The 18120-nt window shown below is 44.2% G+C and overlaps 1 protein-coding gene across 1 annotated transcript in view; it reads right to left on the minus strand.

Annotated features, from left to right (window-relative positions):
• Positions 1 to 8125: 8125 nt before the first annotated feature.
• The window catches only part of NFATC2 (nuclear factor of activated T cells 2), a 157492-nt gene continuing 147497 nt past the window's right edge, over positions 8126 to 18120 (minus strand). Inside the window, exon 10 of the mRNA XM_056844560.1 lies at positions 8126 to 8344. Coding sequence (XP_056700538.1) covers positions 8289 to 8344 — 56 coding nt within the window. The 3' untranslated portion in view covers positions 8126 to 8288. The remainder of the gene's footprint in view (positions 8345 to 18120) is intronic.

Consider the following 18120-nt stretch of genomic DNA (forward strand, 5'->3'; position numbering starts at 1 on the left):
CCCAGAAGAGCACATGCACAAGCCTTGGGGGATGCATTTAGCGTGGTGATCACATCCTGCCTATTTTGGCCAGTACAAACCTGTACAATTGGTACCAGCACCTTTGTCTGAAGCTGTGTGCAATGCACTGAAGGTACCAGTGTTTTTTTTTAAAAAAACCAACAAATTATTACATATATTATACAGATATAAATGGATAAACAAGCCTTATAATCTGCGATGAGACAAGACTACTGATTTGTCAATGAAGCAGATAACTGTCGTTTGCAATTATTATTCAGCAGTATTGAAGGGAAGGGAAGGCAGGGCAATTTCAAGTGAAGTCGTCTATGGAGAAAATAGTTCTTTACGCTGTACTTAAGATGTCAAGGTACATCCGATGTAGTGACGTCTTAAAACTTCGGCACGGGGACTTGTGGGCCAAATCAAAACAGCCGCTACAGCTTCTACTGAGAATCTTGTGCAATCGGAGTGTTTGGGAGTACTTGTGCATTTCACCTTTTCTGCAAAAGGTATTAATATTGCCAGCCCTTACAGGCGATACAAAAATAAAGCTTATAAAGGATAAAGGCTTCAGTGGGCAACCTGGCAATAGAGCCCTAGGAGAGCTGCTCTGATTCCACGGCGCCTGTTCCAAGTAAGAACACTTAGCATACTATAAGTTGCAGCCTACAAAAATTGCAAACAGACTATTTATAAATACCAGTCCGGGGGTTGTGGGGGGGAGAGGGTTGCCTAATTTGCGGCGATTTAAAAAAAGCAACAGTAAGCCATTTCTTCTTTTTAAAAAGATCTTATAGTACAATATATATATTTTGTCTTCAAAAATACATTGTGCTAGCTACTGCCGAGAACTGTAGAGATATATTATCAAGCAGCAGCATTTGTATACAATAACCTAGTGCTGACTTTGAAAAATAGATAACATTTAGAACATGATGTACTCCAATAAAATATACCTATTTACACGGGGCGCTATTGAGCCAAAGGTGGGCAGTTTTTTCTGTTGATTTCAGTGGATAAGCTCAGCGTGTCTTAACACATTCTCTCTCACACTGAAAGCAATGGGATTTATGTGGTCTCTATTATATGCGGGCCATGTTAAACTACTATGCAACACAAGATAGAACAGAAAAGGAACTTTACTTTGGCTACAATATGCCCACAGGCAGTATTGAGTGCAAAACCACGGTTAGAAAACATTATTTCTACCACAAAAATCACATACAATAGACACTTCCTATCATTGCTGCTGAAATTCAAAATCTGACATTTTATTCATTCTCACTGATTAAAACGAGAAAGACAAACGAGAGGAATAATTTGTAATTAAATTAGTCAACTTAATTACAAATTACCTTTGCGTGCCTTTTCTCCTTTTTGGCATCCTTCACTTCCAAAATGCATTCATAAATGACAGCACCGCTTTCTAAACAGCTGTCGCTTTCCCAAACACCCTCGCAAGATGGATCGCTTTCCCCCCTCCCTCCTCTGTATAATGTATTTGGTGCAAAAGTTTATAGGAGCTCATCCTGTAACTTTGCAGCCAAAGCTGTGATTTTAAAAAAAGTGGAAGTTCAAAAATACAGTTTAAAAAATTGAGATGATCCTTGGTTTACAGAACGTTGCTTATACTTGAGCATGGAGTAAGGTGGACGGAAAATGCAGCCCAGATGCTCACCCCATGGACAATGCCTTGGGAAGGCGCTTGGTACAATGACAGGAAAGCATTGTAGTGAAACATTCAGATAACCGAGGAAAAGAGAATTTCCTCAGATGCGAATATGGCTGTCTTCCAGAGAAACTGAGAACAAATTACTCATACCAGGCAATTAACCGATCCAAGGTGAACCTGATGTTTTAACTTCAGACAAAAAAAAAGGAAAGAAACAGGCTTGAATTGACGTTACAAACATTAATACTGTAAAACTACTGTGCAATCAAAAGAAATAACTTAGCACATGGAAGCTTTCAGAATTACCTAATGTTACTTCAATATATCAGCATATTATATATAGAGATACAGGGAGGGTTCTATATAACTGCTTCTGAAGGGGTTCCCTTGCTGTGGAAATAAATATACACCAGGTTAAGATGTTATTGTGTGTGTGTAAAGTGCCGTCAAGTCGCAGCCGACTTATGGCGACCCCTTTTGGGGGTTTTCATGGCAAGAGACTAACAGAGGTGGTTTGCCAGTGCCTTCCTCTGCACAGCAACCCTGGTATTCCTTGATGGTCTCCCATCCAAATACTAACCAGGGCTAACCCTGCTTAGCTTCTGAGATCTGACGAGATCAGGCTAGCCTGGGCCATCCAGGTCAGGGCTAAGATGTTATTACTATCCAACATTTGCTTGCAAAATTATGTATGCAGTTGGAGCGCTCATCTGCATACAGCCACCATTAAAAGAACTGTATATATATGAAACTGAAATAAAGCTGGTAAGAAGAACATTGTAGGACAATCCGTAATCTGCAAAGCGCTGGAGCCAAGAACCTCCCATTCATTTAACTGGCGATGCACCAAATGAAGCAACAGTTTCTCTATAACCAACTGGAGTTTCTCCATCACAAGTGATGGTACTGGGGAGCAGAGGGCAGCATGACCTCTTTCTGTGGGTTGGATCCCGCCAGCTTTTTTGCTCAGCCGCACCCAACTCTCCTACAGCCCCCTCCCTTCATGGCTTTTGTTCATGCAGGTCCCATGACCCCCCCCCCCAGCATAACCTTTTGGAACGGTCATAGGGAGCCCTCCTTCTCTTTCACCAGTAGAAAAGCTGGTTGGAGCCAAGGCCATGTTTACCTTCTCTGAGAAAAGCATTGTGGGAATGCCCGATCGGTTGATGACATCAGCAGGCACTGAAGCTAGAATCTCTTGGGCCCCCTTAGGTTGAGGTTGTCATCTGGAATGATTTTTAGGCCAAACTCCACCAAGCTTTCGAATGGAAATGTGAGCTTGAAGATAAGCTGTTTGCAATTCAAATGGGGCAAGAGCATCTTTGACTAAAATCACACTGCCTGGTAAAATGCAGAAAGGTCGAAATGCCACCGTAAATCAATCTTCCTGCATGCCCATCAATGCAAGGTTATTTAAATTGGGTCTACGTAGAATTAAAACTGCCTTACTGATGTTCCATGTTTGAAACTGATACTGCTTTAGAAATGCTTTTCTGTTTTTCTTATGTGCCCAACCACAGATTTAACTGGTGCCTGTGATTTCAGGAAAAGAAGCAAAACATTAATTCAACCTACAAGGATCTACAAGAAAGACTATTTGCTTTAAAAAAAAAAGGGTTCATGGACACTGATTATTGTGGGGCTATCAATGCAGTATTAAGCAGAATTACACCCTTCTAATCCTATTGAAGTCAATGGAGTTATAGAAGGATGTGACTCTTCTTAGCACTTCACTATTAGTCTGGACTATTAGACTTGAACTAGAGTCTTAGATCGTTTAATGAAAAACTCCTCCTGGGGCTCAGCAGATCCCCCCACTGGGTGCACTATATATGTGTTGGGGTGTATGCAATGTGTGTGTGTGGCATAACTTGCCTTTCTCTTCCACTAGCAGAAATGCCTTTCTTCTGGTGAAAAACAAACACTGGATACAACTCAGTATTCATTTCTTTCTGCAGTACTAATCTACACATTTGTGTCTTAGTAAGCATGCCTTGGAGGAGGCATGAAAATTAGAAAAATTGGCTGCAAAACCTACTTTGCGGCACCGGTTGGACTGAGGATTGCCACTTTTTACTTGCCAGAAGCTCTTGTGCCATTACTTGCCAGAAGCTCTTGTGCCTTATCAAGGACAAAACAGACAAATTATATTAGGTTCTGCCCTACATGGTGATACAGTGATGGGACAAGCCACATTTCTTATTTTTCTGAGCAAAGGCAAGAGGCAAAATAAGGAGAAAAAAGGTGGCCGTCCTAATGGACTCCTTTCCAGTGTGCAAATAAGCAATCAACATTTGAAATAATTTTATATGTTCACATTCTGCATATTCTTCTTTCCCTAGATTTAACAGCCACTGGCTATCCGTCAACCCCTTCACACTTTAAAAAGGGGAAATGAAATTTAATTTTTTCTTGACACTATAAAGAGACAAGTTGCCACCTGTCTCTCGCAATTGACTGATCTATTTGACAGCAGATAATGCAGTATCCGCTTCTCAGAAAGTGCCTTTAGCTGTTTTATCCAGGGAGTGATATATTTATTTCGTGCAATATTATTTTGTGGACATGCTATAACAATGTGGGCTAGGGAGTCTATTTGATCCAGACAAAATGGGCATTTTTGTTCTTCTGCAATAATGTTATTGTATCGCCCTTGTGTCTTGGCTGAGTCTAGGGCGTTACATCTCGCCAATAAGAAAGCTCGTCTGAACATTCTGCATATGCAACTTGTTCAGGCAGAGGAATGGCAATTGTGTTGAAATGCTGTGCTGCCTTTTTATGCTTTTTACACCCCTTACCTAATAAACTGCAAGTTTTAAAAAAGAAAACACATGCCCTCTAGTCCCTTTATTGTGTAAACTTGATCACGCATCTTGCAGCTTATTAAAATTCACCACAAGTGTCCAGAAGTGAGAAGGCCATAGATCTGCCAAGTATTGTGTTATGCTGGCTCATCTACAGTCAAGCTAAGATAAACAACTTCTAAGACGAGGCATTTCACTGGATGCTTTACTTGGCATAAAAGAACCTCAAAATACAGGGTTGGATCCAATGGGGTGTTTCTGGGGCAGAACCGTTTTTTGCTTGCACGCCATGACTCCCCCACCCTTTGGGGGACATTTTGGGCTGCACTGGGGAGGGGGAGGCTAGAAAGGTGCATTCTGAGTGGAAATTCTTACAGCCTCAGAAACACTCTTTTGGATCTAAGCTCCAGACTGAAAGCCAGCTATCTTGATGAGCGCCTGCAGGTTTGATATTATTGTGGGTGGAAAGTGCCATCAAGTTGCAGCTGGCTTATGGTGACCACGTACGGTTTTCAAGGGCTTTTGCCTGCCTCTGCATAGCAACCTCAGACTTCCTTGGTGGTCTCCCATCTAAGTACTAATTAGGGCTGATCCTGCATAGCTTCTGAAATCTGATGAGATCGGGCTAGCCTGGGCCATCCAGGTGAGGGTTGGCATAATTATGAATGAACTGCACCTGAGGATTGGTTTCAAAATCTCCTTTCAGTTGAAACAAAGGAAATGCATAGGACAGACGCATCATGCCTGGCCTCCTCAGTAGTGCAGACTAGAGACGCTCCCTTTCCTGATAAATCTGCTACCACCCATTTCCTTTCCCAGTCCTTTTGCTCCAGGCACCCCTCCTCACACATGAAGCTGCCTTATACTGAATTAGACCCTTGGTCCATCAAAGTAGGTATTGTCTACTCAGACTGGTAGCAGCTCTCCAGGGTCTCAGGCAGAGATATTTTACATCATCTACTTGCCTAGTCCCTTTAACTGGAGATGCCGGAGTTTGAACCTGGGACCAATGCATATCAAGCAGATGCTCTACCACTGAGCCACAGCCCCTCCCCAACTGGCTCCTCCCATTAGATGGTACCCCTGGAGTCCTATATCTTACAGCAAGAGGGGAAGGAAGCAGTCCAAAATATTGGGGGCAAAGTCTTCATGACTGCCTAGTATCCCTATTCGCTATCAGATTTAAAGGTAAACATAGAATCTGTCGGTTGCAACCTGCCCACCTCATCTCTCAACTTGATCAACACACATTCTCGCTGACGATGAACAAGTGCTCGGCTGTACGACTGCTCTTCTGCATGGGAGAAGTGCAGCTGCAGCGCATATGCGGCTCATGCAGTTTTGTCTACCTGCTGAGATTCCCAGCAGAGATGGTCCTCAGGCCACCCATGAAGTTGGACCAACCATTCTCTTTGTTTCAAATAGTAATATAGACAAGGACAAGGAGCAAAGTATTGGCCTTTGGTATCTGTCTGCCTTCTGTTGGTCACTGTCTTTGGTAAATGCCCAACAAACACCTTGAAACCTACTGATATCAATTTAGCAATATTGTTATTATATATGGGCAGTCCATTTCTGAAGGGGGGGCAGATCCACCACGGCCGGGAGTGGTGCAGCTGCACCGCCTCCTCAGAGGCTTCCTGGACACCATGGAAAAAATATCCCAGACTAAATGGGCACTTACGTCGGTGTGGAGTCATGCCGGTTCCTAAGCCAATTTGGCCCCCCTTCAGGACTGTAGCCTTAATGTATTGTTATTATTATAAACAGCTGTTATATTATCATAGACATATATTTTATATATATTTTCCATGCATTGCTTTATTTTACAGTCCAAGGAGGCAATGATATGTTGCAAATATATGGTGCAGAGCATCTACATCTTTCTGGTTAATTTTCAGCTGTAATTAATAGTAAATGATATGAGATATTCCAACCATGCATCAGTTCCAGAAATTCTGCATAGTTTGAGTGACAAGAATTTCGGTCACACCGTGAATTGCCATTTATGGCTTTTCAAGTTTGATGAAATTCTACATTTCTTAGTTGGGGTTTTGAGAATGGTGTGTGTGTGTGGGGGGGTAAGTTTGCTTCTTTCTCTTTTTTAAAAAATGTAATACTAGCAGGTTCTTTATAAACCCCCCACCCCTGCTTGCTGTTGATGCAAGAATGTGGTGTGTTAAATAAGGTCAGTTTCAACTTTAAGGTCATTTCTAAATGGGAGTCCTTGGACAAAGAAGAAACAAATGTTTAAGTGTTGCCTAAGCATTTAAAACAAGAATTGGGTGAAATGCAGAGCTCTTTGTTGACAAGCTAACTTGCATCTGATGTTTGCATGGAGGTGGAGCTGCCAGTAGGCAGCTTCCTGACCCCTTTCAGGCTGGGAACACCCCCCTCCAGCAACAGCGTTGCCGCGCCAGGTTTTTCCTGGCTCAGCCTTGCAGTTCTCAGTGGGGGAAAATGCCCCATTTGGGGGGCATTTGAAAACTTGGAAAAGTGAAGGGTTGTCAGGTCCCCCCAGCCACCGGTGAGGGTGGGAGGAGAGGTAGGGTTGCCAGCTCCAGTTTGGGAAACTCCTGGAGATTTGGGGATGAATCCTGGAGAAGTCAGGGACTTCAGTGGGGTACAATGCCATAGCGTCCATCCTCCAAAGCATCCATTTTCTCCAGGGGAACTAATCTCTGTAGTTTGGAGATGAGCTGTAATTCCAGGGGATCCCCATGTCCCACCTGGAGGCTGAGACCCCTATAAAAGTGACAAATTTAGAGTTGCCTGACCTTGTGCTTTGTAACCATAAACCTCAAGACTTTACGAATATTCATAAGCACCTCAGTTTTTTGGGAGAGGGAGCATCTCCCAGTGCAATTTTGATTATGTTTTAAATTGTCTGTCCTTTGGAGGGCCAGCGAGGGAACCTAAAAATAATCCCTGTTTCAATGCCAACACTGTTTTTGAGAATTGAGTAGGCAGTTGAGGGCAAAACCTGGCCAAAAGTGTAAGTGTCAATTCCATTGAGACTGATGAGGAGATATGAACAACTTTTTCAGTCAGTGGCTGGGATCCTACAACCATGCTCTGTGCATGCTTCGCTGCAGCGCAGGTTGCTTCCTCTTGCTCTAGCGCTTCCATTTGTGCAAGAGCTCATTGAAAACCGTTGATCTTGTGCAGGCAAAAGTACTAGTGGCAGAGGAAGCGAGCTGTGTTGTGGCTGAAGGGCATGCAGAACGTGGTCATAGGATCCAGGCCAATGATTCTTACTTTTGGCCGGAATGAGGCCCTTAGTATACATCACTTCTTTTTTCTCCAGAAGCATAAACCGTAGCTTCAGTGCCTCCTGAGGTCTAGCTGTAATCCAGAGAACCACTTTACAGATCCACCAGCAACTAGGCACATGTATTGCGATTCCCCCTTCATATCTGCAGGGAAGCTTCCCGTTACAGTTGTGATATTGTGCAGAGAGTTGGGTTGTCGGGCTGTTTGGAAACTGGCAAACGCCATGCTGCTTGCACAGATCTGTCCCTTACACGAACTTCATTAATGAGGAGTTTGGTCAGGCGGATATTTTGCTACATGAGAACAAGATGATCTTTGGATGAAAGGAAGAGTGTTCTTTTTCTGATGTTTACAGTGCGAGGTGCCGCGTCGCTTAGACAAAGCTGTCAGTCCGATGCCAGGGCATTGTTCCTGGTGTTGAACCGGTGCCTTGAGATGATCGCTTAAGGAAGCAGGAGGCGGATGGGGCAGGAGAACGAATCTAAGAGGTCAGGTACGGAAGCGTTCAGAAGAAGCCGTCTCGCAAATCTCATCATCTACGTCTGGCTTCTGGCAGGGAATCCTGAAAACTCTTTCCTGATAATTTCATTAACTGTGAAAGAAGAAGAGGAGAGAGAAAAAGAAGGGTTACCCTGCAGGGGACAAAAAGGGAGCCCGTGGGTGGCTCTGCTGTTAAAGTCACCTCATTCCCCCCGCCCCAGCGCTCAGCACAGATGCAACATTGTGTAACTCTCTAGCTAGTTAGGCAGTGGGGAGAAGCGCATGCTGTCCTTCCAGCCTCTTCCCCTCTTGCACAGGCATTTCTACTTCCCTTTCAAGTTTCGGAGTGGACTACCATCAGTGTCAGCATCCACACTGGCATTTAAAAAAAAAAGCACAACGTCATAAATAAATACCAGATTCGAGTCCGGTAGCCCCTAAAACACCAACAAGATTTCATAGAATCATAGAATTGGAAGAGGCCACCAGGGTCATCTAGTCCAACCCCCTGCACAATGCAGGAAATTCACAACTACCTCCCCCCACACCCCCAGTGACCCCTACTACATGCCCAGAAGATGCCCACCCTCTTATGATCCGCCTAAGGTCACAGAATCAGCATTGCTGACAGATGGCCATCTAAACTCTGCTTAAAAACCTCCAGGGAAGGAGAGTTTACCACCTTCTGAGGAAGTATATTCCACTGAGGAACTGCTCTAATTGTTAGAAAACAGTTTTTTTCCAGGGTATAAGCTTTCGAGAGTCAATGCTTCCTTCGTCAGATACTCTAGGGTGCAACTGGACTCTAATCTTGCTCTTCTATGGCAGACCAACATGGCTGCCTGCCTGAAACCATAAATAAATGCAATCATCATATTCCAATAAAGTTGAAAAAGGAACTTTCTTGTTAAACATTGCTTAATCTGTGAGTTTAACCCCAGTTCCATTGGTCTGCAAACATTTCTTGCGTATAGTTTTTCTGTTGTCTTAGATACTTAACGGCTATTATTTTGTTTATATACATCATGTACCATATCATTTCTGTATATCTGGAAGAGGTTCCCCCCCAAAAAAAGGTAACTATTATGATTCTTGCTTCTGCCATCAGTATTCCATATTTATTTAATACCGAAAGGTATAAGATACCTAAAAGAGCGAAACTTGGGGTTTTGTTGAACTTCTTTACTTGGCAGCTCACTTGTATATTTAAATATTTAATCTCTGAGTGATTCCAGCATAAATGCAAGAAGGTGCCAGTCTGCATTGGCTTTTTCAGTAATTGTAGTATCAAAAACAGTCTTGCAAACATACTTAGAAGCGGGTTTTCCGAAGTGTGGTAGGCAAAAGCGTTATGGTAGACCGTAACGCTAAGCAGAGTAAGCTCCAAAATGGAAAGGGAAGGAATAATGCCTGAACGGAAATGGAAGGGGAACAATCTCTGAGCCCATGGGGCACTCTTGACTACCTAACGGTTGCTAGAAGGTCAGATAGTGTTACAAACTCAAGTGCATCCATTCTCAAAGGCCAAAATCTACAATGCACATCTCTCTCAAAGACTGATCCTGCTGAGCATAGCACAGACGAGAGGTGCCAAAACCAGAAGCCAAGGCTCTTGGGCCAGCACTAGGGTTGCCAGCTCCAGGTTGGGAAACACCTAAATTTTTTTGGGGCGGAGCCTGTGTTTGGGGAGGGATTTCAATGCCATAGAGTCCAATTGCCAAAGCGGCCATTTTCTCCAGGTGAACTGATCTCTATCAGCTGGAGATCAGTTGTAATAATAAGAGATCTCCAGCTAGGTCCTGGAGGTTGGCAACCCTAGCCAGCACTGCATGGTGAACTGGTGGCATTGCCTAGTTGTAGCAAAGAACTTGTGAGGTTTACAGCATGGCAGCAACTCAAAGCAGCGCAGTTGCACTAGTACAGTCTGCATCCTGCAAGGCCTCGAAGGAGTCAGCTGTAGGGCTGCCAAGTTCCCCGGTTGGGGCAAGGGATTCCCCACCTCCTGATTCCTTTGCCTGCTGCCGCTCTGAGTGGTGGTGGGAGAATTTTTTTTAAAAGCACAATGCCAGCAGTGGCATCACATCACTTCCGATAAAAAAATAATTCACATAGGGTAGCTCTAGGAATTGCCGGAAATTCCATGGTTTTACCATACAGTTTCAGGCAATTCTTAGAGCTACCTTCGGCTTTTTACTTTTTACTTGAAGTGACATGACAACTCAGCTGGTGTCATGGGCCCACCCCATATTCCTACCCACAGCCCTTCTTCCAGATGAGAAACACTGCCTGGCAACCCTAGTTGGATTTGGCAGGGGAAAGAATGCCTTCTTACACAGACAGCTCTACCAAAAGGCAGTTGCTGCAGGCAGCACAATTTAGGTACCATTAAGAACGGCACAGCAAAATGCAGGCAGATCTGACTTGTGGAGCATATTCCACCTGGAAGCTCTCTGGTAAAGCCCCCATTTGTGTCAGTGAACTCCATTGTTGTCTATGCTAATTAATAGGAATGGCACAATTTTTCTGCTTTAGGATACTCTAGGATGGCTCTGCTCCTGTGTGAACGTGATCAAGGATTCCATTTACAGTGGTGCAACACGACATCATAAAGAACGAGCATTAGCTGAAAAACTAAAAGAAAAAAGAAAAAAGCAAATGCTAAAGCGCATAACCCCAACAGGCCCCTGGATGCTTATTAGGAGTAGGATCCTGACTAGCTCGCACTGGGATCTGGGTACTGTTGAAACAACTGCCACCCTTTGCAAGCAGGCTATAACTTAGCAATTAATTGCATGGCTAAATTGACACGGGGCCTCGTGTTCTAATTTTTGCTACAAAATTGAACGAAACACAGGTGACTTCTGTTACCATTAGATATTTCACAAATTAAGGCCAATTGCAGCTCCCTGCTTAGTTTTGAATTATTTGTTCTTCTCCTGCTGTGTGTGTGGGTATGCATTGACCACTGAAAATCCTCCTCTGCTCTCTTTTGGTTTTAGAGATGGCACCAGATGTTGCCCTTAAACTTTCAAGCCTAACTTCGCAATAGAAACTAGCTTTAAAAACAAAACCAAAGAGAGTCTCAGAATGCTGAATTAGGGTTGCCAGACTGTGTCTGCCAACTGGCTGGAGGATCAGGGGTGGGGACACGGAAGTTACAATGTCGCATGCGCCTCTATGTCACTTCTGGTAAAATCGCAGGAATCTAGGAATCTCTGGAAACTCTATGATAAAACCATAGAGTTTCCAGCTATTCCTGGAGCTATCCTACATCACTTCCGGGTTTTCACCAGAAGTGACATGGTGGCACACACAACATTCCCCATTAGGGGAATGGCAAGCTTATGCTGGATTCTAACATGGTTGCCACAATCTATGCTTTTTCTGACTTTATGCAAAAAATCCTGCCACATGTTCTATCTCCCTTTCTTACATAAAAACAGGCAAACGGGAAATTATCAGAGGCCTTCACAATTTTGTTATAAATAAAAACAACAAAAATTCTCACAGTTCCATCACACCAGTATTTTCGTATTTAACTAGAGGAGGCAGCACAACCTTGAAGTAAGCCTCTTATTCCAAAGCACTGCCCCCATATTCCAGAGCCTAAGAACCACATAGAACATTATTTTATTTTCACTAACTGACAGCATGAACAGATTTAGCACACTGCCTGTTCAATCAATATAGCCTTCAAATTACATTCTCCACTGTGCATGCATGTGCGCATGCACACATGCGTGCCCATGTACTTTGCCCAGATATTGTCTCTGATCACTTCATATTCTGTGATATCTACTGATAAATTTACCAGTTTGACTGGACAATGTGCAAAATCCCCTAACCACACTGTCAATTTACGTGTGTCTTTGTGGGAATTTGCCGATCTGCCTGTATTCATGGCATACGGGAACATGAAGCTGCCTTATGCTGAATCAAACTCTTGGTCTCTAAGGTCAGTATTGTCTACTCTGACTGGAAGAAGCTCACTGGTGTCTCAAGCAGAGGTTTTCCATGTCACCTGCCACCTGATCCTTTTAACTGGAGATGTCAGGGATCAAACCATTCAAGCAAATGCTCTACCACTGAGCCACAGCCCCTCCCCATTCTCCATTAAGTTCATATTTGCATAAAAATGCCATCCCACAAACTAGATGACCCTGGTGGTCCCTTCTAGGGCTGTGCAAAAAAAAAAATTGTTAAAATTCAGGTTCGGGTTTTTTGGTCCTGATTTTTTTCGGGAAAACCAAAAAGCTGAATTTCTCATACCGGTAAATATGGGAATTCAGCTTTTTCTTCTGGGTTTCCTGAAAAATCCGGGTTTAATAAAGCCTATGGGGCTTTCCGTGGCTCCTGGAGGGGCATTTTTGCAGGTAGAGGTCCCATATTTTCAGGGTAGCTAGGGACTCTCCTTGCAAGAACCCCCAAGTTTGGTAAAGATTGGGTCAGGGGGTTTGGAGTTATGGGCTCTGGAAGGGGTCGCCCCCATCCCCCTCCATTGAAAAGCATTGGCAAAGTGGCTGTAGTTAGATTCTTTAGTGCGATCTTCGCTATGTAACTCAATGGAGGAGCCAGGCTTTAAATGGTGGGAAAGTTTGCCCCACTCCTCCATAGAGACACATTGTCTCTGGATACATTATATCCTCTAAGAGATACATTGTATCTGGATACATTGTATCTCTATGGTGGAAGAGCGGGGCAAACTTTCCCACCATTTAAAGCCTGGCTCCTCCATTGAGTTACATAGTGAAGATCACACTAAAGAATCTGACTACAGACACTTTGCCAATTCTTTTCAATGGAGGAGGATGGGGGCGACCCATTCCAGACACCATAACTGCAGACCCTCTGACCCAATCTTTACCAAATGTGGGGGTTCTTACAAGGAGTGTCCCTTCTAGCTACCCTGAAAATTTTGGGACCTCTACTTGCAAAAATGCCCCCTAGGAGCCACAGATAGCCGATCCTGAAAAAGCCAGATTTTTATCTGGTTTTTTGGGAACGACAAATTTGGCTTTGCCAGCCTCCCAGATTTTGCAGACTCGGTAAACCTGAACCAGAAATTTACTGAAATGGCATTTTTTTGGTCTGCTTTTTACCGAATGCACTGCCCTAGTCCCTTCCAACTCTATGATTCTATGAAATACCAAAACAAGAGTACACATCTAGCAACAACAAAATAGAGTCAGATAGGCTACTAAAAGAAAGCCAGACTAAACAAACAAGAATGTCCAGTAACTAAAAAAAAACCCAAACTAAAGACAGCAGCTTGCACAAAAGGTAATTCTCTTTGAAGCATGGCACACGGGTGACACCATTAAGACAACATCCATGGGAGTGGCTATGGGTGAAGGCAGCCTGTCAAATAACAAATACTCTTTTCTAGAAAAATCTGGATCATTGCCTCAGTTCTCCAATTTTCTCTATTTCTTGGAAAAGGTGTAATGTTAGAAGAAGAAGAAGAGTTGGTTTTTATATGCTGACTTTAATCTCTACCACTTAAGGAACAATCAAAGCGGCCTATAATCACTTTTCCTTCTCCTCTCCACAACAGACACTTGTGAGGTAGGTGGGGCTGAGAGAGTTCTAAGAGAGCTGTGACTAGCCCAAGGTCATCCAGCTGGCTTCATGTGGAAGAGTGGGGAATCAAACCCGGTTTTCCAGATCAGAGTCCACTGCTCCAAACCACTGCTCTTAACCACTACACCGGTTACTTCTGAGACCTGCATGAACTTTGCTGAAGAGGAGACTGTGATATTCCTGTAGGTACCCTAGCTTAAACTGTAGCGGGACACACTTGGCTGCAGGAAAACAACTTGTATGAGATTGCTCAAGACAGACTAACATGCTGCGACTTCAGTGACAAGCAACTGCCTTGTTTATCCTAAACGAAGGGACTCAGAACCATTCCATCTTGCCAGGGGATGACGACTTTCTCACCGCCAGCTCCCTTTTAAATGAAAGAGTGAAGCTATGTAAGGATAGCTTATTGTGCAAACTGCTCTGGAGATGTCCCATGCAAAGACGCTGGTGCAGATTTTGAAACTGAACCCATGATTCTCTATGAGTAAAAGGCAGATTGCAAAAACCCTAACAAGAGGATCCATGAGCCCCTCTGTGGGTCTCCCCTTGCCCCATGAATGTGCGTAAATAATGTGTTTAAAAGTGCACATCTTATGCATGCTTGAGCCTATTATATTGTCAGACTTCTGAGGAAGACAACAAAAAGGCTGGGACTAGGACCCCAGAGGGGATTCCCATTTAGCCATGAATTTCACTGGGTAAGCTTTGGCCAATTGCTGTGTATTGGCCTGACCTATCTAAGAAGAAAAGTTGGTTTTTATATGCTGACTTTCTGCACCACTTAAGGAAGAATCAAACCGGCTTACATTCACCTTCCCTTCCCCTCCCCACAACCGACACCCTGTGAGGTAGATGGGGCTGAGAGAGCTCTAAGAGAGCTGTGACTAACCCAAGGTCACCCAGCTGGCTTCAGGGGTAGGAGTGGGGAAACCAACCCTGTTCACCAGATTAGCCTCCGCCGCTCATGCGGAGGAGTGGGGAATCAAACCCGGTTCTCCAGATTAGAGTCCACCGCTCCAAACTACCGTTCTTAACCACTACACCACACTGGCTCTCAAGGTTGTTGTAAGGCTAAGGAGGGGAGAACCAGGTACACCACCCTGAGCTTCTTGCAGGAAGGAGAACATAAAAACCTTATTCCCCAGCCAAAAAAAAGAAATAATAAGACATAGAATCTGGCTACCAACATTCTTAGGTCTACAATCCTGTGGCCAATTAAAGCCTGATTGAACTTTACTTGCAAGGAACAGATCAATCCTAAGAAGAATTATAGCCTTCCAAGCCCATTAGATGGGTGTAACTGCTTAGAACTGCATGGAACATGTGCAGAAGATCGGAGTGTACTTATATACAACCCGGCGTTTTTGCTTCCCAGAGGCCTCAAGTTACATTGGCTTCCAGCACTGCCGTTCTTCTGGAGTGCTGCAGTGTAAGACAGTAACCAGCGGGAGGTGAGATTGGTCTAGCTTTGTGATCCTGCAGCCGAAAGCTGAAAAAAAATTTTTTTTTTAAAGAAGGCTTCCTGTTTTCTCTACCCAGGAAACGAGAAGAGCAGATCTTCAATGGAAATTTTTCAGTCACTAAAAATAGCAGTTAGGTAAAAAGAGGTGGGCACCGGCTCTGAGGAGGGAGTGGACGGTCATTTCCCTTCCGTAAACAAGTGGGCTAAAAGCTGGCGGCTGGCTTATTTATCAACACGTTTGTTCACGCAGTGAAGGGGAGAAGCGGGCGGTGGGGAGGACTTGCCTCGTAGGGACATTTCTTTTCATTTCGTGAAAGCAACCGGTTTGGAAACAACATTTCTCCTGTTAGAAAGTACTTTGTGACAGAACCCCCACCCCCAAGACACAGGATTAGCATTTTAAATTGTAACGAAGGAAATCCCTATTGGATTGAAAACAAAATTAAATTAAGTTTATTGAGGCAAGTGCTTCCAGGAATACATAAGGCATAAGAGAGGCTCTTGTAGGGATGCCAGCCTCCAGGTGGGACCTGGGGATCCCCCAGAATGACACCTCACCTCAAGACTACAGAGATCAGTTCCCCTTGAGATAATGGCTGCTTTGGAGGGTGGACTCTTAGGGACCTGGTAACCCTAAATTCCAGGGAAATTAAATCCCATTTGTTTCCGTGGTAAATGGCCAGAACTGGATTGTAGCCATAGGCTGCAATCTTGTTCATGTGTGTGTGTGTGTGTAAAGTGCCGTCAAGTTGCAGACGACTTATGGTGACCCCTTTTTGGGGTTTCAAGGCAATAGACTAACAGAGGTGGTTTGCCAGTGCCTTCCTCTGCACAGCAACCCTGGACTTCCTTGGTGGTCTCTCATCCAAATACTAACCAGGGCTGACCCTGCTTAGCTTCTGAGATCTGACGAGATCAGGCTAGCCTGGGCCATCCAGGTCAAGGCAACTAATGGTTTTAACATTGGTTTTATGAAGATGTCAGGAAGCTGGGATGTTTCTTGTGAGCTGATTGGTTTGGGGTTTTTAATGCAATTATGATTAGTGTCTAAATGTCTCATAAGCCTTTGCAAGGGCCCATTTATGGACAGAAGGACAGGAGAGAAAGAATGTTACTAAAAAGTCACAGGTGCACATAGAAAATTAAATCAGAGATAAAGGCCTCTAAACTGAAACTTCCTTTGACAAGATTGGGCATTAGGGTTGCTGTCTCTGTTCAATTCCTGGACATCGTGGGTCCAAAACTACCAGTTTCTCCAGAGAAACTGATCTCTGTAGTCTGGCAAAGATCAGTTCTATTTCTGGGAGATCTCCCGGCTAGGGTTGCCAGCTTCGGGTTGGTAAATACCTGGAGATTTTTGGAGCAGAGCCTGAGGAGGGCGGGCTTTGGGGAAGGGAGGGACTTCAATGCCATAGAGTCCAATGGCCAAAGTGGCCATTTTTTCCAGGTGATCCGATCTCTATTGGCTGGAGATCAGTTGTAATAGCAGGAGATTTCCAGCTAGTACCTGGAGGTTGGCAACCCTACTCCCGGCCCCTCCTGAATGTTGGCAACCTTAATGGTGATTCTTGTTTTACAGAATATGCCTGTGTGTATGTAGAGAGCTTCAGATCAGGAGCACTGTGCTTCTATCTGGAAAATAATACCTGGTATAAATGCCAGACTTGTTGACAATGAGTATGCTAAAAGGATGGCAATAGCTCTTCTTCCTTGAAAATATGAACACCTGACACCAGGCTCTGCCAATCAAGCGAAGCAGTGGACAGACACTCGTATCTTAACAGCACAAGCCTAAACAAGTTCACTAGGAAGGAAGCCAGGCCTGCTTAAGTCACTGGGATTCCCTTGCTAGTGAGTGTGGTTAGGATTGCAGCCTGCAGCTGCCTCCATCTGTGCCAGAAACAGTATGCTGGAAGACGGAATTGGTGGAAATTGCTGCCCCCTTTACTGTAAACAAAAAGAGCCCCGTGGTGCAGAGTGGTAAACTGAAGTACTGCAATCAAAAGCTCAGCTCACAACCTGAGTTTGATACTGGTGGAAGTCGGTTTCAGGTAGCCGGCTCAAGGTTGAATCAGCCTTCCATCCCCCCCGAGGTCGGTAAAATGAGTACCCAGCTTGCTTCAGGTAAAGTGTAGACGACTGGGGAAGGCAATGGCAAACCATCCCATAAACATAGTCTGCCTAGTAAACTTTGGGATCTGACATCACCCCATGGGTCAGTAATGACCCGGTGTCTGCACAGGGGACTATTTTTACCTTTTTACCGCAAACAGAAATGCCCTTCTGTCAGAGGCATTGCGACGTTGGCTATACCCCAATGTCTGTACTTTTGTTCAATTGGTAAAAAAGGCAGATGATCAATCAACAAAATAGCTTCGGCATCCCTAAATATCCCTTCCACTTTCCGCTGTGCTGGAGTGGGCAGTGAACCTCATGCTGTATCCAGATCTGAAATGAATCCTTCATATTCTTCTATCATTGTGTCTAGTCAGGGCTTTTTTCAATCTAATTTGTACTGTTTGCAATGACTTACTTGTGTTGGAAGGGAATTCTGCAAGTGAAGCATGTGGTTGGGTGTGTGTGTGTGTAAAGTTGCTGCTTTTAAACCTCTTCCACCACCAGGCCATTGGAACCCCTTCTGGTATCACACGAAAGGATAAACAGAATGCTCCCTATTCACTTTTTCCAACCCACTTGTCTTTTGATGGTTGCACTGCAGATATCTAGAGCTTGATTATGACTCATGCTGTCTTTGCATGGGATGGGAGGGGGAGATGGCGGTAGAGAGTCCAAAAATTCCTGAGCCCTGAATACAGGGCTCTGATTCTTGTAAATATCTAATA

The sequence above is a fragment of the Euleptes europaea genome, chromosome 2 (assembly GCF_029931775.1).
Source record: "Euleptes europaea isolate rEulEur1 chromosome 2, rEulEur1.hap1, whole genome shotgun sequence".
NCBI classification, from domain to species: domain Eukaryota; kingdom Metazoa; phylum Chordata; class Lepidosauria; order Squamata; family Sphaerodactylidae; genus Euleptes; species Euleptes europaea.